Here is a 24,416-nt window from a genome sequence, read left to right on the forward strand (position 1 = left end):
GGGTAGCCAGGAACCGGCCTTGAGCCGGTTTTTACGACACGGGCACCCCCACGCTGCTGACCCTCGGGTGCCAGTGTGGCCGTTCTGAGGGGCTGTCCCTGCCCTCACTGCCCCCGTCCCCCCCACCAGGCCCTCTGGCACTCGCGGTGCTGGCTCCTGGGCCCCCTTGCCGGGAGAGGTGACCGTGGGATGATGCTCCCATGCCTGAACTCCACCACCAATGACAATGACAAACATCCCACAAGCACACAGCAGCAGCCCCAGCCAGGCTCCTGCTCTCTGCTCCCTGGCACGCACGGTGCCATGGGCTGAGGGAATGAACACCGTTTGCCCCCTTTCCCCATGGGCAGAAGCTGTTTCTTTCAGCACTGGCTAACAAAGAACAGTCAGTGGCCAGCACACACTGTCAGTGGCCGGCACACACTGTCAGTGACCTGCATACACCATCAGTGACCGGCATACACAGTGCTTTTGCCCGGCGGGTTGAGCCAGGGTGTCCTGGAGCCCGGTGCACGGACAGGGCCTGGAGCCCTGCAGGTCACCATAGCCACAGCTCAAGGGTTGGATCATCCCAGGGGATTCTGCCCTCCACAAAGCAGGCACAGACCTCCCCACACAGCCCTGGCAGGCCCTCACTCCTCACGCCGAGCCACCAGCAGCACAGGCAGGGAGGGTGTGCTCCAGGGACCCTGAACCTCCTCACATCCAGCAGCACACCCTGCCCCTCCTGGTCAGCAACGCCGAGCAAAGCACACAGGGATCAATGAAGCCACACAGCGACTTGGGGTTAGAAGTGCTCAGTGTTTGTACAGATTGCTGACAGAAGACATTCCCCTCCCTGCAGGATACGCTTCCCCACTCCTGCACCACGCTGGATGGAAGGCTGCCTGCAGAGCTGGGACACTGACACTCCATCTTCCCAGACTGGCAGAGGCGGAGAGCTGAGCCCAGGTCAGAGGGACGCTTCAGAGGCAGGAGGAGAAAGTGGCCAGTGTAAGGAATGTTAACAATGCTGGGTGTTAGGGATCTTCAGTGGTGGCTTGGTTTTAGGCCCTGCCAGAGGCCACCTTAACAAAGACAACAAAAGAGGTTTTAATTAAGGCAGAAGAGTCAGCTCAGACAGCTAGAAGGAAGAGCAGGCCAAGAAACATGTTATTGCAGCGTCACATCCCTTCATGCACTACAGCTCTGCTCTCAGGTGCTGTGGAAATTCATCACTCAGACTTTTCCAGCTGCCACCCCACTCCCAAACTCATATCCCCTCTGCCACTCCTCTCCCTGCTGCTGTGGCTGCTGATCAAGCGATCCCAGTGAAATGCACAATGTGGTGTTGAAACTTTGAGGTGACAACACAGCAACACAGCACAGACACCCCACTCCTGCCAGACACTGCCAGAGACACCCTGGAGCAAAGCAGTGCTCTCAACTCCTGACTTGCAGGGAATCTCACAAGAAGCCCCAAACCTGTCAAGGCTGTGACAGAGGAGACCTCTCAGGCCCCTCAGAGGGAGCAAGCAGCTGTTTCACCCTGTTTCACTACATGTTGTAATGCACAGGACAGCCAGAATAGGCTGTAGCAGTCACAGGACAAGGGGCTGTGGCTCATGCCCAGGCACAGCAGGAACCTCAATCTAGTTTGGTCTGAAGAGTCACGAGTCACTTGAACAACTGAAGAGGCTTTAATTTATGTACAGTAAAAATACAAACCAGTCAGTGGTTTTACACGGGATGTACAGCAGCTACTACACACGTTAGTACTCACACAGCTATTGGCTACTAAGGTGTATCAGCATTTGCTACACAGATCAGCTGAGGCCCCAGGGCTGCTCATCCACAGCCACACACCTAAACCCCCAGCTGCTACACTACAACATGCAGGTTAAAACCTAGAGCAGGACTAGGCTAAGCTTTAACAGAGCACAACCAGAGCAGGCAGACTGGTGTGCAGCCACTTGTCTGTACTCAGGTACACGAGCATCAGATGCCTCCAACGTCCAGAGCTGCTCTCAGCAAGAACTATTCATGCTCTACTACATGTCCAAAATGAAATCTTCACTCTTTCTAAGAAGTCTGAGCGTCATTCTTAAGTTTCATAATGCAGAAAAGCACAGAAGAGCTTTCTGCAAATGCAGACACTGGGTAATAAATGGGAACATTTGCAGCATTCTCTCACTTTTAATTACCCACTTTCTGCTGCACTGAATTCTGTGAGTGACATGGCAATCCTCTTTTCAAAGGCCTTTGGCTCTTTAAGTCAGGAAGTGGCACTGACCCCAAGAACACTAGCCCTGAGGGGTGAGAGCACAGGTCTCCTTCAGGAGCTAAAAGCTAAGGAACATCCTGTCAGGCACAGGAAGACAGCTGTCAGGGTCACCCAAAACTCCTAAAGCCAACAGCAGGATGATGTACCCCTGGAGAGAATCCCAGGGAGAAAGGAAGAGGCCATGCACCTCAGCATGCAGGCCCATGGGCAGCAAGGATTGTGCCAAAGGAAAGGTCTAGGAACCCTGGTAAGTGCCCAGAGCACAGCCAGAACAGCCCTGCTGGGATGGAGACTGCTCCCAACAAACCTAAGCCTAGCTTTGGGTTAGGACAGAACTGAGCAGCCAGGCTGAGGCAGGTGTCAGCCCGGCCTCACTCCCAGCTGCTGCCCCAAGTTCAGCTTTCCCAGCTCCAGAACATTCAGAGGCACAACTCAGACAACGTGGGATGGAGTACACTGGACGAGCACACAGAGTTTGAACAGGACACAGCAGCTTTCACGAGGGACTGCTTGGCCAGGCCAGCTGAGGCACAGAGGGGCTCAGGGTCCCTCTGCCCACCCCCAGAATGCTCCTGTGGGCTACTAGACCTGAGTGAGTGGCAAGAACTTCTGGTAATAGCTCTTGGTAACGTCAATCATGAGCTCCTGGGTGCATTCCGGGAGCTCCCCCGAGAAGAGTCCTGGAAAAAGAACAGCATGGCCATCAGTCATCGTGTTCCACCTGTGTACATGCACTAAAACAGGGAGTTTCACAAGTTAAAAGGGCTACTTTTCAGTGCAGCAAGTACCCAGTAACTTTATTTTTAGGCACTAAATGCTAAGGGACACCTTGTTATAGAAATCCCATTTAAAATAAGAACATCCATGTTATCTGCAGTTTTGTGCAAGGGAAGATAGAGGGAGCATACCTGGGCAGCCTGAGAAGACAGTGAAAGGTGGAACTACAGTTTCAGGAGGGAGTACTGTGTTGTCTAAGATTTTGCAGCAGTCTTTCAAAACACATCTACGTCCCTAAAGCAGAGAACAGGAAAAGTTTATATTTACAACACTATGAACATGAGGTTTTCTTATTATTACTGATATGTTACCTAAATTTCAAGAAGATTAATTGCTCAAAACATATCCTTTATAAGAGATCACAGGAATAAATTTTTACCCTGACTGAATGATCTCCCAATAAAATTAACTTTTCTTTTTGAGGAAAAATGTCTGTCTGCTTTCAACTAGCGTAGGTACCACTGCACATTAACATGTCAATGTTCAAATTGTCACCAAAAACCTGAGTCAAGCAGTACCAGCAAGGCCTTCTCTACCTCAGCACACAGTAGCCTTGACTATTTGGTCTTATTTACACAGAAACACAATTCCACTTGTACTCTGTGGCCAGGCTGCCTCCCCTGGGCGGCCCCATTAGCCACAGGGACAACACTTGGGATGGATTTTGCAGCCAGCAGCAGCTGAACACGCTGTCCTCAGAGAAGTAAACCTGAAAGCTCAGCTTCCTGCAGAGAAGGACGAGGAGCAGGAAGGAACAGCACAGACAGTGAGCCTGCTCCAGCCAGCTGGTGCAGACACATCTCAGCTGCTGTCACAAGGCCTCGGCAGCACGCAGGAGTTCACAGAAAGTACAGAAATGGCACTCACAATGACACAGTTCTTGCCTATGTGCACATAGGAGCCGATCTGGGCCGCGTTGACAACACAGTCCTCTTCTATGAAGACATGGTCACCAATGTGCAGAGGGAAGAAAGCCACCCTGCAACAGGACAGTAGAGTATTTGTATGCATCCAACAACAAACTGGCACTGCTACACCCAGAATCACCCCACAGCCTCCTGTCCCCAGATGGATTAACAGATGTGGATCCGCTGCTAAGGGAGACAGAACGGTTTCTGAGTTTCTCCTCTCTAAAGGATGGCCCAAATGAGAAGGAAGATGTTGTTAATAAACAAATAGAAACTGAAACATGCTCTTCACTTTGCTACTCTAATCTATCACTTTCCATCCAACAGAGGACTGGAACACAAACCCTCAAGGCACAGCTCAGCATCTGAGGAAAAAGCAGGTTTGAGAGATGATTTCTGCAAATTGCTGCAAAAGGAAGAGTTCTCGGAACACAAGACTCAGTCAAGCTGACAGATTTTTCAGGTCTCTCCCTAAAGGAAGGGGCAGGGGACTCTTACCCTTTGCTGAACTTCTTGAAGGGCGGCCTGATGACGCTGCGGCTCTTCACCACGCAGTGCCGGCCCACCCGCACGTTCGCCAGGTCCCCGCGGATGATGCAGTCGTTCATAACGATTGTCTGCAGAAGGACACACAGCTAAACCCGCTCCCTTTGCCGCCTGTGGTGGCACTTATTACACAAACTCCAGCAAGATTCCCGTACTTTAGGGACGATTCTTTCAGTCAAAAGGAAAGTGACAACAAAGCAAAAGTGCAGGAGGTTGGAACCACCAATTGCCCTTCTGGGCATGCCAGCGAGCATTACAGAGCAGGCTTAGCACAGAGCAGGACGGTACCGCTCGGGACACGAAAGCAGCACGGGCAGCTCTCACCAGGCCAGCGAGCATTACAGAGCAGGCTTAGGCACAGAGCAGGACGGTGCCGCTCGGGACACGGAAGCAGCACGGGCAGCTCGCACCAGGCCAGCGAGCATTACAGAGCAGGCTTAGGCACAGAGCAGGACGGTGCCGCTCGGGACACGGAAGCAGCACGGGCAGCTCGCAGCGATGCTGCGGGGGAGCAGCGCTGGGTGCCGCGGGCACCGCCAGGGACACGGCAGCGGCCGCCCGGCGCTCACCTTGCCGTTGAGGACGATGTTCTGGCTGCCGCACAGCACGGACTGCCGGCTCACCTTGTTGCCGGAGGCCTGCGGGGAGAACGGGCGGTCACGGCCGGTGTCCCGGGCCCCGCCGCCCCCCGGCGCGCCCGGCTCGGCCCCACGGCCCCCCGCTCCCCGCGGCCCCCCGAGCCCCGCTCCCCCGCTCCCCGCGGCCCCGCACCGTCTCGATGTACTCGGACTTGTTGTAGAGCATCTCGCTGAGCTCCATGGCCGCCCCGCCCGGCCCTGAGCTCCGCTTCCGCCGCGTCACCTCCGCCGCGCCCGCCGCGCCGCCGCGCCCCGGTTGCCATGGAGGCCCCGCCGGCAGCGGCGGCCCTGAGCGGAGCCGACAAGGAGAAGGTGCGGGGCCGGCCGGGGCGGCGGGACCGGGCCCGGGCCCGGGACCGGGACCGGGACCGGGACCGTCCCGGGCCCATCCCGACGGGTATCTCTTGCAGCTGCGGGAGAAGCTGGCGCTGCTGAGGCGGGAGTACAGCGAGACCGTCATCCGGCTGCGGGTGAGCGGAGCGGGCCGGGCCGGGCCGGGGGACACCGGGGCACCGCCAGCCGGTCCAAGCCCCGCCGGGTCTTGTCTGTCCACAGCGGGCACGGCGAGCCGAGCGAGCCAGGAGCCACGGCCGGCGGGAGCGGAGCCCCACAGGTGGGAGCCGGGGAGAACGGGGCGCTCCAGGTGAGAGTCGGAGAGAACGGGGTGCCCCAGGTAGGAGCCGGGGAGAACGGGGTGGGAGCCGGGGAGAACGGGGTGCCTCAGGTAGGAGCCGGGGAGAACGGGGTGCCTGGCCCCGGTGGGAGCCGCAGGCAGTCCCCCCTCAGGACAGGGCTGTGGGAGCACCCGGGGACCCGGTGGCCGCTGTTGCCCCACGGACCGTCCTGCACCCGGCCCTGCTGACCCTCACTCCGGGCCCTGCTGTCCCCTCGGCCACTGTCCCCACATCCACTGCCCCCACACGGCCCTTGCCCTGGGCTGAGCCGTGCTCTGCAGTAATGTCTGCTCTGCTTCCCTCCTCCCCAGGTCTGCAGTGCTCCAATCCTGACTGTAAGATCCCCGTTTTTCCCTGATAACAAAGCCTGATTTTACCATGTGATTTTTTTCTTGGACAGGACTTTAGGAGTACTTTACACGTGTGGCATTTTCTCCCCCAGGTTCTAGAGATAACACATCTCCTAGTCCTGACAGAGATGGGCCCTCTCAGTTACAGACTAAAACCTGCTCTGATGCTGGCACGGAGAAGACAACATCTGCCACAGTTAAGCACGTTCCTGAATTCTCCAGTGATGAGGTTAGCCCTCAGGACAGCTCCCGGGCAGAAAGCTTTCAGGCCAGACAGGAAAACCTGTGCTGTGGGACCATCAGTCCTGTCCCTGTGGAGAAAAAGCCCCAAACCTCCCGAGGCATGATGAAGCTGCGGAGACGGACAAAGGCTCTGGAATCAAAGGAAAGGGAATCAGTGCATGATGTGCATCTAATCAGTACTGGTGAAATGATGAAAAATCAAATTGCCAGTGCAGAGGAGCTTCAGTCACCAGTGTTCAGGCACAGCAGCCTCTCGCACACTGAGGAACCTGCTCAAAGAGCACCTGGGGCAGTGCTTGTGCAGGGAGAAAGAAATAGTTTCACTCCTGATGCAGCATCAGGGCTTGTACAGGATGTGTTTGGTGGCAGTGTCACTGCAGGAGAGCCTGAGCTGTCCCCACATGCGCTGAGGGACAGCAGGGACACCTGGCAGCCTGAGTCCTCAAGGGCTGTGGCCACACCTGATGGACATGAGCCGTGTTCACAGCATGGAGATTCTGTTTTACTTGACCCCAGAGGTGATGGCAGAGAAGAATCCCCCAGTAGAATAAAACAGCCAGAGGGTCAGAGTTTGTGTGAAGATCAGGGAGAATTATGTGGGCTCCTGGATTTAATGTCAGAAAATGAAATATTGCCTGACAGCAGAAATACCAGCATAACCAAGGAGAGCAAAAACCATGAAGGACATCAAAGTGACACTAATACCGTGAATCCCTGTCCTGCAGATAAAGCTCTGGACACTGCTGAAGAACTGCTGGAGAATCAACAGCTTGAAATGGAGTCAAGGCTCTCTCCTGCTGCCAAGGTGGTGGCTCCTGAGGGCACGCTGAGCTCCTGCACAGTGGTGGAAGGGCTGCTCTTCCCCGTGGAGTACTACGTCCGGACAACTCGCCGCATGTCCAACTGCCAGAGGAAGGTGGACCTGGACGCTGTCATCCTCAGCCAGCTGGGCAGGAGCAAGAAAAGCCAGCGGAGTAAATGCAAGCAGAAAGATGCAAACCCCAACCAGCCCTTGCAAGAGAGAGCTGAGGGTGATTTAGAGCCAGGGGTTGAGCCCTTCCCTTTTCTTGGGGCAGAAGACGATCAAGCAAACTCAAGTAGTTCTCAGAAATCTCTTCCTGCATCCAGCAACAGCAGCACTTCTCTGGAATCCATTTCTCAGAAAAGCATCACTAACACAAGGCAAGAGCAGAGACAATCCCAGAGGAAACAGAAGGGAAGAAGAAAGTCTGCCTGCAAAGCCCCCATGCATCCAGTGTCACAAGAGCTTATAGAGAGTCAGGATCCCACAATGGCCAATGAAAGCAGTGCTCTGCTGTCAAATGAGAACCAGAGTGAAAAGGAAAACTGTGATGCTAACCTTGAAAGGTCTTCTTCAGATGAGAGGAGATTGTCTGGTGCTGCAGCACTGGGGCCCACAGGGCCAGGAGTGACTGGAGCTACCCAGCCAGTGTGTCCTGACCCTCCTCCAGGCGGGAGCCAAGTGCCAGGCAAATGCCATAAAGCTCTGCTAGAGCAGGTTCAAAACCCACTCCACAGCAGCGATTCCCTGAGCCCAGGGAGCGACGCTTCTGCCAGTGCTGCTGGGTGTCAGGGCCATAAACATCCAGTGCAGCGAGGGAAGAGGCAGCGAGGAGCCGAGCAGCTGCCCGGGGGCAGTGTCCCTCTGCGCCGCTCCCTGCGCTGCTCTGCCAGGCACAGGCCCCCGACGGGCTCACCAGGTACTTCTCACATACAAACTCCCCAAAACGGCCCATTCCCCACGGCAGGGAACATCCCTGTGAGTGCAGGCCCTGCTGTTCACACCCTGCTGGGTTTATGCAAGAAAATACAATAGTAGTTAACTTTCATTCATTTAAAATGAGATTTATTTATTTAAAAATAGATTATTGTGGTGCCCGTGTTCCTTGAACAATTCCAGAAACTTGCAGGGAATGAACAGAGGTGGAGCAGGGCTGGGAACTTACTGAGCTGCCCTTGCTGTTGGAGTGAAGGCTGTGAACAGTAGAGCTGGTTGGCCAGCAGTTGAATGTCCGTCTGTTCCTCCAACTGTCTGCATGCTAATGATTATTCTCTCCTTTCTGAGGGTCTGTCAATATTGTAAAAAGAGAAAGTGTAGGGAGAAAACCAATAAACCAAACTGACTGAGCACTCAGGCATATCTGTCAGGCTTTGGTGGTGGTCTTTGAGCCAAAGTCTTGATCCAGAGGTACAGAGTAACTGTAGAGTGTAGTGTCTTTCCAGAAAAGTGCCACTTCTGTGTGTTAAGATGAACATGGTGTTTTGATGTTTTTTAAAATCCAAGACACCCTTCATGAGAGATCTGAAAAGGCAAGTTGCTGGTTATTTTATGACATGATGTTCTGTCTTGTATTCTTGTGTTTAGATGACAGCAGCAGAGGATGCAGCAGTGCCATGGGTCCACAGGGTCCTGCTGCCCTTGGGCTCCCTGCTGCGGACCCCGACACTCGTGGCTCCCTCTTCTCCTTCCGCAGCCTCCAGTGGCTGGTCCCTAAGCTGGGCATCAGGGACTTCCACTTACCAAATGAGGAATTTGGAGTGCTGAAACTGGAGAAATTGAAATCATCCCCTGTGAATGACTTGGAGGATTTTGTGTCTGAGGATGGTGTGGCTCCAGAACACACACCAGATGCACAAATGAAGCCAAAAGAAAAAAGTCTCAGAAGTAATTTAATTTTGCCTTCCAAAACTGGATTGCCTGAACTCCCTTGCATGGAAGGCCTGACTTCCAAGAAGGAGCTTTCCACCCATGAATTGCTGTTTACTCCCATGGGGACTGTCCTAGAGGCTCCCGCTCACCCTGAGCCTGAGATTTCCTCATCTGTTTTCCCTGCTGTGGGTGCAACCCCAGGTGTTTTACCTTCAGTGCACACTGAGGTGTTCCCTGACACACCTTCTGTACCTGCCTTGCCAGTGACCCCACCTTCCCCCAGAGGAGCAGCTGCCCTGGTCCTGGGGGATGTGGCACACAGAGACCCTGCTGTGCCACTGCACCCTGACACCTGTGCTGCAGGGGCTGCCAGAAACCAGAAGGAGCAAGGTACAGCATTGCCTTCAGCAGCTGAAAGAGGTCCTGAGAACAAATCTGATGAGACTGTGTCCTTGGAGAAGCATCAGCAGCCAGAGAACAAAGAGCAGGAATCCTGCAGAGCCTCACCTGAACAGGTAACACGCTGGGATCTTTGTGAAGGGTACTAAGCCAGTGGTTTTGTGGGCAAATCCCCTTTTTCCAGAGTCCTGTCTGACTTCAGGGAGAACTTCTCTTTGCATGGATCACAGCAGTGGCATGCAGTACCTGCATGAGTGACAGAGAGCATGCAACAATTCTGCCTCATTCTTGCAGGTGCTGAATATAATTTCAAAGTTGAATTATGCTCATTCTTTACTCTGTTCATGCAGATGAAAGATGCAGCAGAGCCGTTGACTGCAGCACTGCCGGATGGCCCCCGAGAAGAGAGCTTGCAGTTCGTCTCAGAGCTAAAGGTGGGAGAGCAGCAGGGAATCGTGACCGAGGCAGCAGCAGCAGCAGCTCTGCCAGACAGGGTTGAACAGCAGTGCAGCAGGAGCGCTGTGTGGTGTCAGAGGGAGCACAGAGGAGAGCACGGTGTCTGTTTGGCAGGAGCCCTGGTGCTCGGGCGCGGTGGACGTGGCCGCGGTGTGCTGGGCAGCAGCTGGCTGCAGGGAGCTGCGCGTGGTCACCGCCTGCGAGAGCGCCGTGTCCCTCTGGCAGCCACGGGCCCCCGCCGGCTGGGCCAGGCTGCACACCTGGCACCTCAGGGAGGTACGGACACATCCTCACTGCTGGAGTTACAGGCTGCTTCCTCGCCCCATGTGTTCCTGAGACACGAGGAGCTTGGAGCTGCCTGTATGGTTACCTGCTGGAATTTAATACCTTACGCACGCAATGGTGCCTGCACTTCACTTGTGCTTTTTCCCCTTAGAGTTCCTCAAGACATGTTTTGTCTCTTGTATCAGCGGGGATTGTTTAATTAGGCAATCAGCAGAGAGTGCAGCTGTTCATTTTAGTGTGCTTCTTGAGAGGGGTCTGAAAATCCATCCTGCTCCACATCATTTTACTTGAAACACTCTAGAAAATGAGAATAAAGTCAAAGGGACACTGTGGGTGGCACTGAATTCTTGTTTTGTTGTCCCAGATTCCTGTAATCCAGATTGTTCCTCTGCCAGACACCTGTAACCTCGTGTGTGTAGCACTGGGAGAGCTGGAGATTGGAGAAATAAGGTTTTGTATTTATTTCTTACTAGTGCTTTGCACCCTGAGTAGTTGCAGCTCAGCTCCTTGTGAGAAGTGGTTGACATTATCTTTTTAACTAATGTGGCACTTTCTCAGTTGCTTTAACAGTTGGAAAATGTGGAAGGGGTTTCTAAAAATCAACTGTAAAGGCCTGTTCACCTCAGAGCTGGCAGGCTGATTGAACAGACTGATCTTTATATGCTACTGCATATTTGAGTGGGGCTTCCTCCTGTCATGGTGTGTGCTTGTCTCTTGATTTAGGCTCTTGCTTTATTCTTCTGAGACTGACTCATTCAAGCACTCCCTAGTGAAAACTGGGAATATAAAAGCAGTTGCTGGGCTAAAGGACTGGAGGCTGGTGAGCAGCAGCAGGACCATGCAGGAGCAGCAAGTGGAGATATTTGTTCTCTCAGAGACAGGGGGGTGAGTTTGGGGGTGCTGCTTTGGGGTGGTGTCCCTGTGGTGGGTGGGATAAAAGCAAGGAAACACCTTGGATGTTGAGCAGTGTTATGTTCCTCTTCCAGAACAAACTTTTTGTTTTACCTGCTCTTCTATGTGCTGGTCTCCTTTCAGGAGCAAGGACAGGCAGACTCTGATGCCCCCTGAAGAAACGGTTACAGCCTTTGCTGAAGTAGAAGGGATGAGAGAGGCCTTGGTGGGCACCACTGCAGGGAACAGTGTTGTGGTTTGGTGAGTGTTTCCTCTGCCACACACAGTTTAGGGGCTGGGGGCAGTTTCAGCAGCTGCAGGGCTGTACAGGGGTGCTGGCTGGCTGCTGAGCCACCATGAAATGGTGGTTGTCAGAGGGCCAGTGCTCAGTGTGGCACCACAGTCAGGCAGCCAGGGAATTGCTGTAATTCCATTGCTTTTGTATCATCCTCACTACACCCTTCCTGGCTATTGGCTTCGTTTGCTTAATGTGGAACCAAACCCATGTCCGTCCTGCACAGGGGTGTAGCTGTGATTAGAAATGAGTCAGAATTTGTGTTTTCACCAACTGCAGGAATCTGAGAACTGGTCAGCTCCTGAGGAAGATGCACGTTGGTTATTCCTACCCAGCTTCCATCTGCCATCGAGCGTATTCTGACTCCGTACGTACACAAAATTCACAGTTCATGCTTGGGCTGCACTGGTTGGGATGGGGATATAAAGGATTGAAGTTACTAGGGAGGGCTGAACTATCAGCTCTATTTCAATACACTGCAAATAATTCAAGGATAGACAGGTTACCAGGAGGAATAAAAAACCTATGCTGGCTGCCTCGACTCCTGGCTTTCTGCAGGGTGCTAGTAAAGTGGGAGCAATGCATCCTGGTGCATTCCAAAGCTGCAGCATGCTGTGAGTAAGAAGCAGAAGTGCTGTTGCCCAGGCCTGGTGCTTGGCAAGCCTCTTCCATGTCACACGTGGGTGCTGCCAGCATTAGAATCCCTCTGTGAATGTTCCTCTGGACATGCATGCCCGAGGGAATGGGCTGTGTGAAACCAACATTCACACTAATCATCTTTCTCCACTTGCTTTTACCTGTGCTGTGATTCCCAATGGGTTTTTGTGCTTTATCAAGGATTTGATTGTTTTCAGTGAGCATGTAACCTTTTGGGACAAGAATGTCTTGTCCAATAATGGTGCCTTGGGTCAAACTCTTTGGAGTCTTCCTCACATTATCCATCCCAGGATATTTCATGCTGGTTTGTGGCCATTCTGGGAGCTACTGTTTTCAGTTGTGCTGCTTTCCATGGAATTTTTGTTACATTTTAAGCTTGTAGGGATTAAAGTGTGACCCAGAAAATTTACTTCTTTTGTTTTTTGAAGCGTCACCTCATCCTATAGCAGGTTTAGCTTTTTGAAACAGGAAGAGAAATTCATAAATCCCTCGGGTCACTGAGCTGTCACTCTGCTGTGTTGCATCAGCCCTTATCAGCCAGCAGCTGCTTTTGCTTTTATCTAATTTGATAAGGAAAATAAACCGTTTCTGTTTTCCTCAGTAAAAATAACGCATCACTGTTCACAGGGCTGTGATTAGAGAGAGTCTAGCACTTAATTTTTGGAAAATTATTTTGGTTTTCCTCCTCCTGCTGTTGTTTTTAGTGATGTATTTTCCCCCTCTGTATCAGGGCCTTCTGTTTGTTGTTTTGAGCCACCCTCATGCCAAAGAGAGCGAGTCCTGTGGAAGCCCAGCGTTCCGCGTGGTGGCCTTCAACCCGCGCACGGGCCGGGGCGCGCCGGTGACGTCCTCCTGCCTCCCCCCTGGCCCGGCAGGCAGGCGAGTCCTGGGGCTGGGCGGGCTGGGCTGGCTCCTGCGGGGCTTTGGGAGAGCCCTGGCGGGGATCCAGGGGCCATCTCCCCGTGATAGGGGCTGCATCCGGCCCTGCGTGTGTGCGGTGCCAGCCTGGGGCTGTGAGCTGCTTCCTGCCCACTTCCCACTGCAGGCTGTGCCCTGACCCCTGGCCCTGGCAGCTCTGTCACCGTCACCGCAGGGCTGGCTTTGTCCTCCAGGGACTGGGAGAGTGTCCCTGGGCTCCTCAGGGCTGACTTTGTCCCCACGGGACCGGGGGAGTGTCCCTGGGCTCCTTGGCTAAACCCCTGGCGCTACCTGCAGCTGCAGCATCCCGTGCTGCCAGGTTTGTTTGTGTGGAGCAGCTGGCTGCAGGCACATGGCCTTTTCCTTCCTGCCCTGTGTTTTGAGGCATCAGCAGGCTTAGCCTTGCGTTTAAGGCTCAGCCTGCAGTGTCCTTGCACAGGAAATGTGATGGATGTGGGGGAATAGTGGTGGACCAAGGTCTTGGTTACTGAACAGTCATGGAATCACAGAATGGTTTGGGTTGGAAGAGACCTTAAAGACCATCCAGTCCCACACCCTGCCCTGGACAGGGACACCTTCCACTAGACCAGGTTGTTCCAAGCCCTGTCCAACCTGGCCTTGGACACTTGTGGGTTTTGTTTTTTTTAAGGGAACCACCTTTTAAGAGTACTCCTTTTTCAAGTATGTTCTGAGTCTCCAGGAGGATTTCCTTGGCCTCCTCCCTTCCCAGTTGCACTGGAGGAACAGTCCGGAGTGTCGGCTGCCTGCAGTTGCTATTAATCTTTAACTGAGCCCTGGGCTAACAGAACAAACGCTGCCATGGTGTTTTTGCACATCCCCTGCTGACCCCCGTGTCCCCGCAGGTACCTGGAGGGTGACGTGTGGGACACCGCGGGAGCCGCCGTGCTGACGTCGGGCGCAGTGGCCGTGTGGGACCTGCTGCGGGGCCGCTGCACGGCCGTGCTGCCCCCGGGCCCCGCGGGGCACTGGGCCCTGGCGCGCTGGGCCCCCGGCGGGGCCGGGCTGCTGGCCGGGCGCCGCGATGGCACCGTGCAGCTGTACCGGTACCGGCCCCCGCAGCCGGGAGCCGCCTGACGGGCGGGCAGGGCCGCCTGCCGTGCCATTAAACCTGCTGCCTTGGGAACCAGCCCGTGTCTGTTGTCACTGCTCTACTGTGGGGGCTGCGGACAAGGACCTGGGGGCTCTCATGGACACCGAGCTGTCCTGAGCAGCAGTGTGTCCTGGGGGCCAAGGAGGACAATGGTGTCCCCGGGAAAAGCATTTGCAGCAGGTCAGGGAGGGGATCCTTCCCCTCTGCTCAGCCCTGCGAGGCACTGCTGGAGAGCTGTGTCCAGCTCTGGGCTCCTCGGGACAGCAGGGGCACAGAGCTCCTAGAGCGGTCCAGCAGAGGCTGTGGAAATGATGAAGGGACTGGATCATCCTCTGACGAGGAAAGGCTGAGGGAACTGGAGCTGGTCAGCCTCTAGAGCAGACACAGCTGAGAGGGACCTTATCAGTGTGTGTAATTATCTAAAGGGGTTGCCAAGAAGAGGGAGCAGGCACTTCTCAGTGGTGCTGAGCAATAGGAGAAGAGGCTACAGGCATGGCAAGTTCCACCTGGGCACGAGGTAGAACTTTCCTGTGCAGAGGAACAGAGTTCAGAGAGGGTCTGGAGTCTCCCGCAGTGGAGATGTTCCCGGGCCGGGAGCGGCGATACCGGCCCGATCCAGCCGGGATCACGGAACCGCAGCCGGGATCACGGAACCGCAGCCGGGTTACGGAACCGCAGCCGGGATCACGGAACCGCAGCCGGGGTCACGGGATCGCCGCTCCCGGCCCGGTCCAGCCGGGATCACGGGATCGCAGCCCCGGTCACGGGATCGCCGCTGCCGGTCCGGCCCATCCCGGGACCGCGGCCCGGGGCGCTGCGGCCGCCGCCCGGCAGAGGGCGCTGCAGGCGCCGGTCTCCCCGCGCGGCGCCCGCCGGGACAGCGACGATGGCGGCCCGTGTCCTCTCGTCCTGCGCCCGCCGCCTGCTGCCGCTGCCCGCCCGCCCCGCCGCGCTCCGCTCCCTCCGCCGCCTGCCGCCCGCCGCGCCCGCCCCGCCGGGCCGCCCCGCGCCGCCCGCGCTGCTCCGGCTGCCGCGCGTGGCCGCGCCGCTCTGCCGCAGCTTCTCCGAGCTGCCGCCGCTGACCTTGGCCGACATCAAGGACCGGGTGCTCTACGTGCTCAAGCTCTACGATAAGATCGACCCCGAGAAGGTGAGCGGGACGGGGGGGAGGCGGCCGGGCCGCGGGCTCCGGCGTGACGGTGTGCCCGTGTCCCGCTGACCGCCGTGTCCTCCCCAGCTCACAGCCGAGTCCCACTTCATGAAGGACCTGGGCCTGGACAGTCTGGACCAAGTGGAGATCATCATGGCCATGGAGGACGAGTTCGGTAACGGCGCCCGGGGCTGCTGGGCCGTGCGAGCGGCGGCACCGCCGGCCTGTGCCGTGTGGGGCAGGGAGAAACGCACAGAGCCGGGCAAACCCCGCAGGGCCAGCCCTGGGGGCAGAGCAAACCCCACAGAGCAGGCCCTGGGAGCAGGGCCAGCTCCCAGAGCAGGGCAAACCCCACAGAGCCAGCCCCGAGAGCAGGGCAAACCCCAAAGAACAGGGCAGACCCCACAGAGCCAGCCCTGCGAGCAGGGCAAACCCCACAAGGCCAGCCCCGAGAGTAGGGCAAAGCCTACAGAGCCAGCTATGGGAGCAGGGCAAACCCCAAAGAACAGGGCAGACCCCACAGTGCCAGCCCTGAGTGCAGGGCAAACCCCACAGGGCCACCAGTGAGCTGGGCACCCACAGCAGTCAGGAATATGGCCCTTTGCTCTGGAGCTCAGCCCCGTTGGAAGCAGTCAGGAATATGGCCCTTTGCTCTGGAGCTCAGCCCCTTTGGAAGCAGTCAGGAATATGGCCCTTTGCTCTGGAGCTCAGCCCCTTTGGAAGCAGTCAGGAATATGGCCTTTTGCTCTGGAGCTCAGCCCCGTTGGAAGCAGGAATTCTGTCCCACCCCCCATGGGCACCAGCCAGGGAGGGGGAAAGGGGAGCAGAGGGTGCTGAGCCCTGCCACACTCTGGTGTCCGGGGGGCTCTGGCTGCTGCTGTGCCTGCCGTGTCCCCTGTCTGGAAGCAGTGTCACTTTGGGCAGTGCACTTCGGGCAGACACAGCTCTGGCTGACAGCAGCCCCTGCCTGCGTGTCCCCTGAGCCCCCAGCCACCCCTTCCTCGCCCTTGCTCCCTTTTCCATTGATTTTGGGCTAAGTGTGTGCCCTTTCTTGCAGGATTTGAAATTCCTGACGGAGATGCAGAGAAGCTGATGCGCCCACAGGAGATTGTAGATTACATTGCAGATAAGAAGGATGTTTATGAGTGAAGCAGTTGCTCAGAGGTGAGTTCAGAGGTGCTCTGAGGGTGCCTGGGCACACACAGGTTGATGTGTGGCACCGGTGGGATCCCAGCAGCTCGGGAGGGAGCTGGCAGCAGCTGTGGGTGCCAGCGGGGAGGGCAGGTGGAGGGTGTTTTCCTGAGGGTGGGGGTGTTTTCCTGAAGCACCTGCAGCTGGGCACAGGACGTGGGCTCAGCCTCTCATCTGGTCCTGCCTGGCACATCCAGCACTCGGCTCATCCCTGGGGCAGCAGTGGGTGCCAAGTTGCTCTCAGCCATGGCCCCATCTCCCCGTGCCCTGTGCAGGGTGTGTGGGGGCACCTCAGCCCTGCCACTGCTGCCGTTTCCTCTGCCTCAGCCGGGAAGGAAATGGGCAGGAAAGGGTTATAGGAGCGGCCGGGGAAGGCTGCAGGGGAAATGAGGTGGCCTCAGGCCAGCCTGCAGCACTGATCCACATTCTTGCCTGTTCCTGTGTGGCTCCAGGCTTCCCCCCAGCTCCCTGGGGCAGGGGGGCTGTGACCCTTCTCTGTCCAGGGCCAGGGTGGGAGCTGTGGCCTCTGGAGAGAGCTGGGGGCTCCTTCTGTGCCTGAGTTCAGCACTCAGCGTGTCCTGACCCACTTCTGTACCTTTGAATGCTTGGTGAGGTGTTAAACATGTGGATTTTGTTTTCCCAGGAGCTGTCCCACACCAGGACTGGGCTGGTGCCGGCAGGGATGGACGGGAGTGCACACGCTGTCCCACTGCTGCCTTCTTTGGAAGCTGCACGTGGATGTTGTATTTAAAGCTGTCTGAATGTGTTGTCCTTTAAAAACAAGAAAAAAACAGGAATAAAGAGTTAAGACCATTCTGGTGGTGGCTGTTCTGTCTCACACAGTGGGTGGATCCTGGTGGTGGTGTTGGGTGTGAAGGACACTCGGGGGACCCTGCCCCGAGATTTGGCTCTGCCCTGCATGCTTGTAACTGTTTATTTCATCAGTGCTGATAAAAACAAGTTCTGTGTGAAAGGCTTCTGCTTTCCTGATGGAAAATAAGGGGGGGAATGATTTTCCTGCTGCTGAACAGCAAATTGACATCGCTGTTCCTGTGCACCCGGTTCATCTCAGCACGGGAGCCTTGCTTTAACCCTCATGAGGCAGGAGCAGGGTATTTCTGAACACTGCACAGTTTTTCCTCAGAGCCAAGAAACACTGACATGTCACAGCAGCCCTGCCAGGCTGGGAGCCAAGGAAGTAGGGAGGGGATATCAAGGATAACAGATCCTCTGGCAGTGGGGGAGGTAAGGATGGAGAATGGAGCAGAGGCTGCAGTGCTGCCCATGGTGCCTGTGTTGTGGTGGGCTGCTCCCAGGGTGTTCTCAGGAGCTGCACCTCACTGTGAGATCCCTGGCACACCAGTGACCCTCTGCCTCCGGGGCACAGGTGTTGTTCTCACCGTGCCCTTGGAAGCTTCTCCCTGCCCCACAGCCTGGCTGAGCTCTGGGGCGATTTCTGAGCAGAGCTGGGGGCACACGGTGGGTTTGGCTCCTGTGCCTCTGGTGGCTCCCCGCGGCATGGACACGAGGTGTCTGATGGTGGGGAGCGGTCGCTGGCTTCCCGCGGGTGTGGTGACCCTGAGGGATGCGGTGAGGGACCTGCGGCCAGAGCTGACATTGGTGTCCTGGGGGAGCCTCTGTCCCGGCACGGCTCACGGAGCGGGGACAGCCGGGGGCAGAGCACGCGTCCCGGGATGAACCGGTGGGAGGGGGACGGGCAGGGGCCGTGAGTCCCCGAGCCCCGCAGGCGGCGGCTCCGCGCCGAGCACCGGGGGCCGTGCCGAGCTGCCGAGCCCCGGTCCGCCCGGCCCGAGGGAGGGAGCTCCGGGGCCGGCGCTGGTGCCGGTGCCGCGGGGCGGGTCCGGGCCGGGGGCTGCGGTTCCCGGCGCCTCCGCCCCGCCGCAGCGGGGGCGGGCGGGGGCTTCCTGCCGCCGCCTGGCAGAGCCGCCCGCGCCGCGCCATGGAGCGGCCCCGGCTCCCGCTGCCCCGGGCCCGGCCGCCGCTGCCCCGGCTCCTGGCCGCCGCAGGTGAGGGGGGCACGGCCGGGAAGGGTCCCCGGTGCCGCTGGCCCCGGGGCGGGGGATGCTGCGCTCGAGGGGCGGCGGCGGCGGCAGGGCCGGTGCATCCCGGCGGCCCGGAGCTCTGCGGCGGCGGTGGCGCCGGTACCGGCTCCGGGCAGGTCCGTGTCCCTGCCGGGGCTGGGGCCGGGGGCGGCGGCTGCTCGGTGTCCCCGGGACCTGCCCGGAGTGGGCCCGGCCGCGGGTACCGGGGCGAGCGGGCAGCGGGGCGGGCACGCCGGCGGCGGCCGCGTGTGTTCTCCGTGTGGCCATTCCGTGCCGTGCTGTGGCCATTCCGTGCCGTGCTGTGCCGCCAGCCCGGGCGACTCCGTGGCCTCGAAGGCGGCGGGTGCTGCCCCTGCGGGAGCCCGGGTGGGCGCCGGTGGAGAGCGGGGCCCGCAGGCTCCTGGTGAGCCCCGAGCGGCGCCAGCCCCACCGGGCGGTGCCCCCCGCCGTAGCTCCCGCTCAACCGCCCATTGTCACTGGAGAGGGGCCGCCACGGGCCCCGGAGCCCTGCCCGGAGCGCTGCCACCCGCTGGTGCCGGTGCTGGCACGATCGGGCTCGGGGTGAGCCCAGCACGGGCACAGTGAGGTGGTGGGGCAGGACTCGCCACCGTTCGCTGGGACCTGGGCAGGTGGTTCCCCGCTGGGTTTGGGTTGTTCTGGAGCATCCCCTTCAGCAGAGCCCCCCTCGGTTAACAGAATGCAGAAAGAGACGGGGGGGGGTCTCACCTCGGCGGTAGCTCCGGGTGCCCGGTGCTGGTGCGGGATGCTCGCTGCCCAGCACCGCTGCACGCTGCTCCTTTCCCTCTCTCCCAGTGCTCGTGGAATGCTGCGCACGGCTTTGCCCGGCCTTGGGCAGCGGGACGGGCTCTGCTCTGAGCGCTGCCGACCCCTGCGCCCAGCTGGGCACGGCGGCGGGGGAGCGCTGCCGGACAGGTCCAGGTACGGCCGCCCCTCCCGCACCGTCCGTGGCACCGAGTGCCAGCCGCGGGGGCTGCGCTCGGAGCCGCTCAGTGCTCGCCCCTCGCCTCTGCCCGCAGATCGCCCGCAGCCGGGAGCCGGCACGGGGCAGCCTCCCACACCAGGGGCCGTGGGGCAGCTGTGGACAGAGGCCGGACCGCCGCCCTTGCCCGGAGCCCCCGCCGGGACAGCCGAGCCCTACAGCCCGCAGGAGAGCCCCGGGCTGGGCAGGGAGGGCACAGGGCCGGCGGTGCGGGGCGGCTCGGCCGCCGAGCCCCCGGGGCCCCCGGTCTCTGCCGGCAGGGAGCAGGCAGCCCCCGCCGGGCCGGGGGGGACCGCGGCAGGGACCCCAGCCCCTGCGGAGGCACACACGGATCCTGCCTCCACGCACCCCCCGGGCCCTGGGCCTCTGGCACATGTGACAGTAGAAGGCACCACGACCGCGCAGGGGCCACTTGTGTATTCACCACCCTCCGTGACAGTGCCAGGTTCTGCCAGGGGACAGTGGAGGTCCAGCAGCAGCCTGCTGGGATGGAGGGCCATTGGGACAGCCCTCGTGCAGAGCCAGGATGACACTGTCCAGCTGGGTGACAGCAGCCCAGGGACCCGCCCGGGCACCGTGCTGGCCACTGACAGCTCAGCTCCGGGGACAGCAGGGACATCACCCTTTGCTGGGGGGCTGCAGAGGCTGCTGACCCCCCCTGGGACACTGCAGGGGACACACTGGGCGCTGCCAGGGCTGTCAGCAGGGCGGGGCTTTGCTTCCCACCCACGGAAGGGTACCCACTCTGCCCCTCACCCCTCTGCACTGTCCCCTGGGCCTGGTGGGAGCCCTTTGGCCAACACAGCCTGGCCAGCTGTGGGGACAGACCCGGCCTCGCTGCCTGCCACACGCGGGGGCTCAGGTCTGCCTGTCCCCACCACCATGGCCAGCACCCCAGGGGTGACATCTCCCGGCCAGGGGGGAGCTCTGGACCTGACCACGGGAGTCTTGGGCCCACCCGACAGAGGGGGTCCCTCTGAACACACTCACATCCCCCGGAGCCCATCAGCCACCCCAGGGCAGCCTCCTGTCCCCCCAGCCCCTGGAAGCCCTGCAGTGGCACAGGGTGGGGTGACACATGCCAGTCCTGGATCCCCCCACATGTCCCCGTCCCCACAGTCTGCCCCAGCCAGTGGCTCTGCAGTGACCCTGCTGTCAGCCCCCCTGCCTTCCCCAGGGACCACTGTGGGCACCCCTCTGGGGGACCCGTCCCCAGGGCTGCCCCATTCCAGCTCGAAGGTGGGTCCTGCTGAGAGCCCTCCATCCCTGGGGGGGACCCAGGTGGGAGTGGGCAGCCTGGCACCGCCCTCAGCACCTGGGCCTCCCCAGCAGCCAGCTTCATCCCAGCCTGCACCTTCCCCGGGACCCACCCCTGCTGTTGGTGCCACCAGCACCGCTGTCACTGCCACCATCACAGCTGCCACCAGCCCAGAAAGGCTCGGGGACATGGGGACAGTCACAGCAGAGCCACATCCTGCTGTACTGCAGAGGGCTGTGCAGGGGGTGACATGGGGATCCCCAGCTCATGTGCCCACTTCGATGCCCGGGCCCCCCCAGCAGCCCCCAGATTCCCATGGTGGGGGCCCTGGGTCCCCCCCAGCTGCTGTGGACACAGAGCTGGCCCAGCCATCGAGCAGCCCCACAGGGAGGACAGACACTGACACCCCCCAGGTGACGCGGGCCGCGGTGGGCAGGGCCCCCCAGGTGTTCATCGTGGAGGATCAGCCCCCACTCCTGCGAGGTGAGTCTGAGGCTTGGGATCCTCTGCAGGGGCACGGCAGGAGGGGGACGAGGCTCTGGGTGGGGTCATGACCTGCGGGTCCCTTTGTCGTCCTGCAGCGCCGCTCCTGCGCATCCCCTGTGAGCTGGTGCTGGACATGGCGTTCGTGCCGGCCCTGCAGGAGCCCGGCTCCCCCGAGCGCCAGGAGCTGCTGCAGGGCTTCAACCAGACGGTGAGTGCGGGCCGGGGAATGCGGGCTGGGGAATGCGGGCCGGGGAATGCGGGCAGGGGACACCGCGCTCAGCTCCCGCCGCCCCGCGCAGGTCACTCCCCTCTTCACGCCCGTGCCTGGCTTCCTGCGGCTGGAGGTGACCGGGATCAGGTGGGTGCTGGCTCTGTCCCGCAAGTGTCTGGGATCAGGTGGGTGCTGGCTCGGTCCCGCAGGTGTCGGGGATCGGGTGGGTGCTGGCTCGGTCCCGCAGGTGTCTGGGATCGGGTGGGTGCTGGCACGGTCCTGCAGGTGTCGGGGATCGGGTGGGTGCTGGCACAGTCCCGCAGGTGTCGGGGATCGGGTGGGTGCTGGCACAGTCCCGCAGGTGTCTGGGATCGGGTGGGTGCTGGCACAGTCCCGCAGGTGTCGGGGATCGGGTGGGTGCTGGCTCGGTCCCGCAGGTGTCGGGGATCGGGTGGGTGCTGGCTCGGTCCCGCAGGTGTCGGGGATCGGGTGGGTGCTGGCTCGGTCCCGCAGCGTGTTCCCCGCTCCCGGCACGGGGGCAGCGCCGTCCCGGCGTGCGGCGCCCCCAGCCCCGCGGTGTCCCCGCGGTGTCCCCGCAGGGAGGGCAGCGTGGTGCTGAGCTACGACGCGCTGTTCGCGGCCGAGCAGCTGCCGGGGCCGGGGCTGGACGAGCTCCTGGAGGCCGCGCTGGGCTCTGCCCGTGCCCGGCCGGGGCTGGCGCTGGGCACGGCCCCCGTCCTGCGCCACGTGGCTCTGGGTGAGTGCAAGGCCGTGTCGGGCCCGGGGGCTGCTGGCAGGGCGAGCACACGCTGGGCAGCGAGGGTGACACAGCCGTGCCCGTCCCTGCAGCGCGGCCGCTGGACCCCTGTGCTCTGCTCTTCACCTGCCCGTCCGGCTTCGCCTGCGCGTCCAGGGCGGACGGGAACGTGACCTGCACCTCCCTGTGCCACCGAGCCTACTGCAAGAACCACGGCATCTGCTCGCACGGCCGGGACCAGCAGCCCCGCTGCCAGTGAGTGCCCTGGGGACAGCCCGGGGTGGCGGCGCTGTCCCCCTGGCGCTGACGGCCCCCTCGGTGCAGGTGCCCCGTGGGCAGCGATTTCTGGTTCATGGGGCTGCGCTGTGACTACCGGGTGACACAGCAGGGCCTGCTGGGCACGGCGGCCGGGGTCCTGCTCAGCATCGTGCTCCTGGGCGCCGTGCTCGCCGCCGTCGCCGTGCGCCGGTTCAAGGCGCTGCTGCTGGAGGCCAGGGCGGACCAGACCCGCAGCAGGTGGGAGCACAGGGCCGGGGGGCCCGACTGGGGTCTGGGGGCTCCGGAGGGTGGGCACTCCTGCCCCTGCTGGGCTCTGGGGGTGAGGGGCAGCAGGGAAAGTCATGGTGGGGTCGCTGGGCTGGGGCTGAGCTCTGGCAAGGAGAACAGCATTGGGAGTGGGATAGTGGCAGTAGGAGGTGATGGGGGGATGCTCCAGCCACGGGAAGTGAGGCTGGCTGGGGGCTGGGGGGCTGTGGGGGCACTGAAGGGCTGTGGGCTGTGCTGCTGTGGACAGATGTGCACCATGTGCTGACGAGCTCCAACTGCATGGTCTCTGGGACCCCTCAGTGCTGCCCGTGGCACAGGATCTGCCTGCCCCAGCATGTCCTGTCCATCCTGGGGTGTGAGCGAGGCTCGAGCACAGCCCTGACAAAGCAGCTCATTGGGGAATGGGGCTCTGCTGTCTTGGCCCCACTCACTGCCCATTTTGTAATGTGCTGTGGGGATTGTTCCTGAGGAAACCACTGGAACAGCTGCAACCACCGCGGGGCTGCGGCCAAGGCTGAGCAGTGTCACGGGCTCTGTCCCCACCCTGCGTGTGCAGCTGGGCCCTTCCCTGGACCCAGGAAATTTGGGCAGAAATCTGTGATCTGTGCTGTCAAGCAGTCACTGGGGTTGTGTGCTCACGTGCTTGTGTATGTGCACATGCATGTACACACGTGTGCATGTGCCTGCCGTGTGTTTGTACCTGTGATTATCCGTGTGTGTGCACACCTGTGTGTATGTGTGTATCTCTGTGTGTATCTCTGTATCTCTGTGTGTATCTCTGTATCTCTGTGTGTATCTCTGTGTGTATCTCTGTGTGTATCTCAGTGTGTATGTGTACCTGTGTGTGCACACGTGAGCCCATGCCCACCTGTCCTGCAGCTATCGCCGTTTCTGCCGCCTGGACGATGTCTCGGCCCAGTACTGGTCCCGCTCGGGGCTGCCCTCGGCCAGCTCGCTGGACAACCCGGCCTTCAGCAACTCGGAGGAGCTGCTGCAGCTGCAGGTGCTGGACAGCGGCTGCTGCGGCTGCCGGGGGGACGCGGCTGGAGCCAAGCGGGGCCTGGCGCCCTGTGCCCACCCACAGTGCCAGCCCAGGTAGGGAGCAGGGCCTGGGCCGGGCTGGGCTCGGGGGGCTCTGCTCACTCTGGGCAGGGAGGGCTTTGGGGCACACGGAGCCCTGGAACCGTGCGTGCAGCCCTGCCCAGCCAGTGGCTGCTCCTCCATGGACAGTGCCGGGAGCTCTGACACCTCCCAACCCTTGGAGTCCCCGGAGCAGCACCTGTTTAGTTTATTTTATTTATTTATTTATTTTATTTTATTTTATTTTATTTTATTTTATTTTATTTTAATTTTATCCCATGGGAGGAGCTGTGTGTGCTGGGACTGCTGTAAGGGAGGAGAGTTCACATCTGCAGGAAAGGGTGGCTCTGTGTGCTCATGGGAAACTCAAATCAGCTTCCAGGAGGGTGCATGGAAAAAGAGCCCTGGAAGTTTCCAGCTCTATTGGCAAAGGGCAGGATGGGCAGGAACACCCCCAGCTGTGGGCCCAGGGAAATCAGGAGCAAAGCCAGAGCTCCGGGTGCTCCCCTCTGGGGCCAGAGCTTGGCACTGGCCCAACAGCGACTTCATCACCCCCAGGGCACAGCACAGGGTCCTTCTCCTGCACCAGCCT

At 59.8% G+C, this 24,416-nt stretch overlaps 4 protein-coding genes across 6 annotated transcripts in view; 3 read left to right on the forward strand and 1 right to left on the reverse strand.

Moving 5' to 3' along the window:
- Positions 1-781: 781 nt before the first annotated feature.
- Positions 782-5,373, reverse strand: DCTN5 (dynactin subunit 5). The gene is made up of 7 exons (XM_054643558.2): positions 5,266-5,373; positions 5,064-5,132; positions 4,447-4,565; positions 3,908-4,019; positions 3,172-3,274; positions 2,852-2,943; positions 782-1,067 (listed from the first exon to the last, which is right to left on the reverse strand). Exons 1-7 carry the CDS (start codon positions 5,311-5,313, stop codon positions 1,047-1,049), a joined length of 564 nt encoding a protein of 187 aa, XP_054499533.1. The 5' UTR covers positions 5,314-5,373; the 3' UTR covers positions 782-1,046.
- Positions 5,357-14,119, forward strand: PALB2 (partner and localizer of BRCA2). Of its 3 annotated transcripts, none has more exons than XM_077186723.1 (13): positions 5,357-5,444; positions 5,543-5,602; positions 5,688-5,805; positions 6,249-8,120; positions 8,786-9,585; positions 9,820-9,903; positions 10,040-10,201; positions 10,575-10,660; positions 10,934-11,095; positions 11,246-11,362; positions 11,676-11,763; positions 12,784-12,932; positions 13,835-14,119. In XM_077186723.1, exons 1-13 carry the CDS (start codon positions 5,394-5,396, stop codon positions 14,064-14,066), a joined length of 3,981 nt encoding a protein of 1,326 aa, XP_077042838.1. In that variant the 5' UTR covers positions 5,357-5,393; the 3' UTR covers positions 14,067-14,119. The 3 variants fall into 3 exon arrangements, with proteins under 3 accessions (XP_077042838.1, XP_077042839.1, XP_077042840.1); XM_077186724.1 differs by having other exon boundaries at positions 5,688-5,775; XM_077186725.1 differs by lacking the exons at positions 10,575-10,660; positions 11,246-11,362; positions 11,676-11,763; positions 12,784-12,932; positions 13,835-14,119 and having other exon boundaries at positions 10,934-11,089.
- An 802-nt stretch (positions 14,120-14,921) lies between these two features.
- NDUFAB1 (NADH:ubiquinone oxidoreductase subunit AB1) lies at positions 14,922-17,236 on the forward strand. Its single transcript, XM_054643489.2, has 4 exons — positions 14,922-15,232; positions 15,320-15,407; positions 16,290-16,396; positions 17,067-17,236. The coding sequence occupies exons 1-3, from the start codon at positions 14,969-14,971 to the stop codon at positions 16,379-16,381; spliced, it is 444 nt and encodes a 147-aa protein (XP_054499464.1). The 5' UTR covers positions 14,922-14,968; the 3' UTR covers positions 16,382-16,396; positions 17,067-17,236.
- An 804-nt stretch (positions 17,237-18,040) lies between these two features.
- LOC129127100 (uncharacterized) overlaps positions 18,041-24,416 on the forward strand; it is a 7,321-nt gene continuing 945 nt past the window's right edge. Inside the window, exons 1-9 of the mRNA XM_077187014.1 lie at positions 18,041-18,450; positions 19,300-19,425; positions 19,524-21,227; positions 21,326-21,438; positions 21,530-21,588; positions 22,041-22,198; positions 22,291-22,453; positions 22,523-22,714; positions 23,624-23,839. Of these exons, the coding sequence (XP_077043129.1) occupies positions 18,384-18,450; positions 19,300-19,425; positions 19,524-21,227; positions 21,326-21,438; positions 21,530-21,588; positions 22,041-22,198; positions 22,291-22,453; positions 22,523-22,714; positions 23,624-23,839 (2,798 nt within the window). The 5' untranslated portion in view covers positions 18,041-18,383. The remainder of the gene's footprint in view (positions 18,451-19,299; positions 19,426-19,523; positions 21,228-21,325; positions 21,439-21,529; positions 21,589-22,040; positions 22,199-22,290; positions 22,454-22,522; positions 22,715-23,623; positions 23,840-24,416) is intronic.

This window comes from Agelaius phoeniceus, chromosome 16, assembly GCF_051311805.1.
Source record: "Agelaius phoeniceus isolate bAgePho1 chromosome 16, bAgePho1.hap1, whole genome shotgun sequence".
NCBI lineage: Eukaryota > Metazoa > Chordata > Aves > Passeriformes > Icteridae > Agelaius > Agelaius phoeniceus.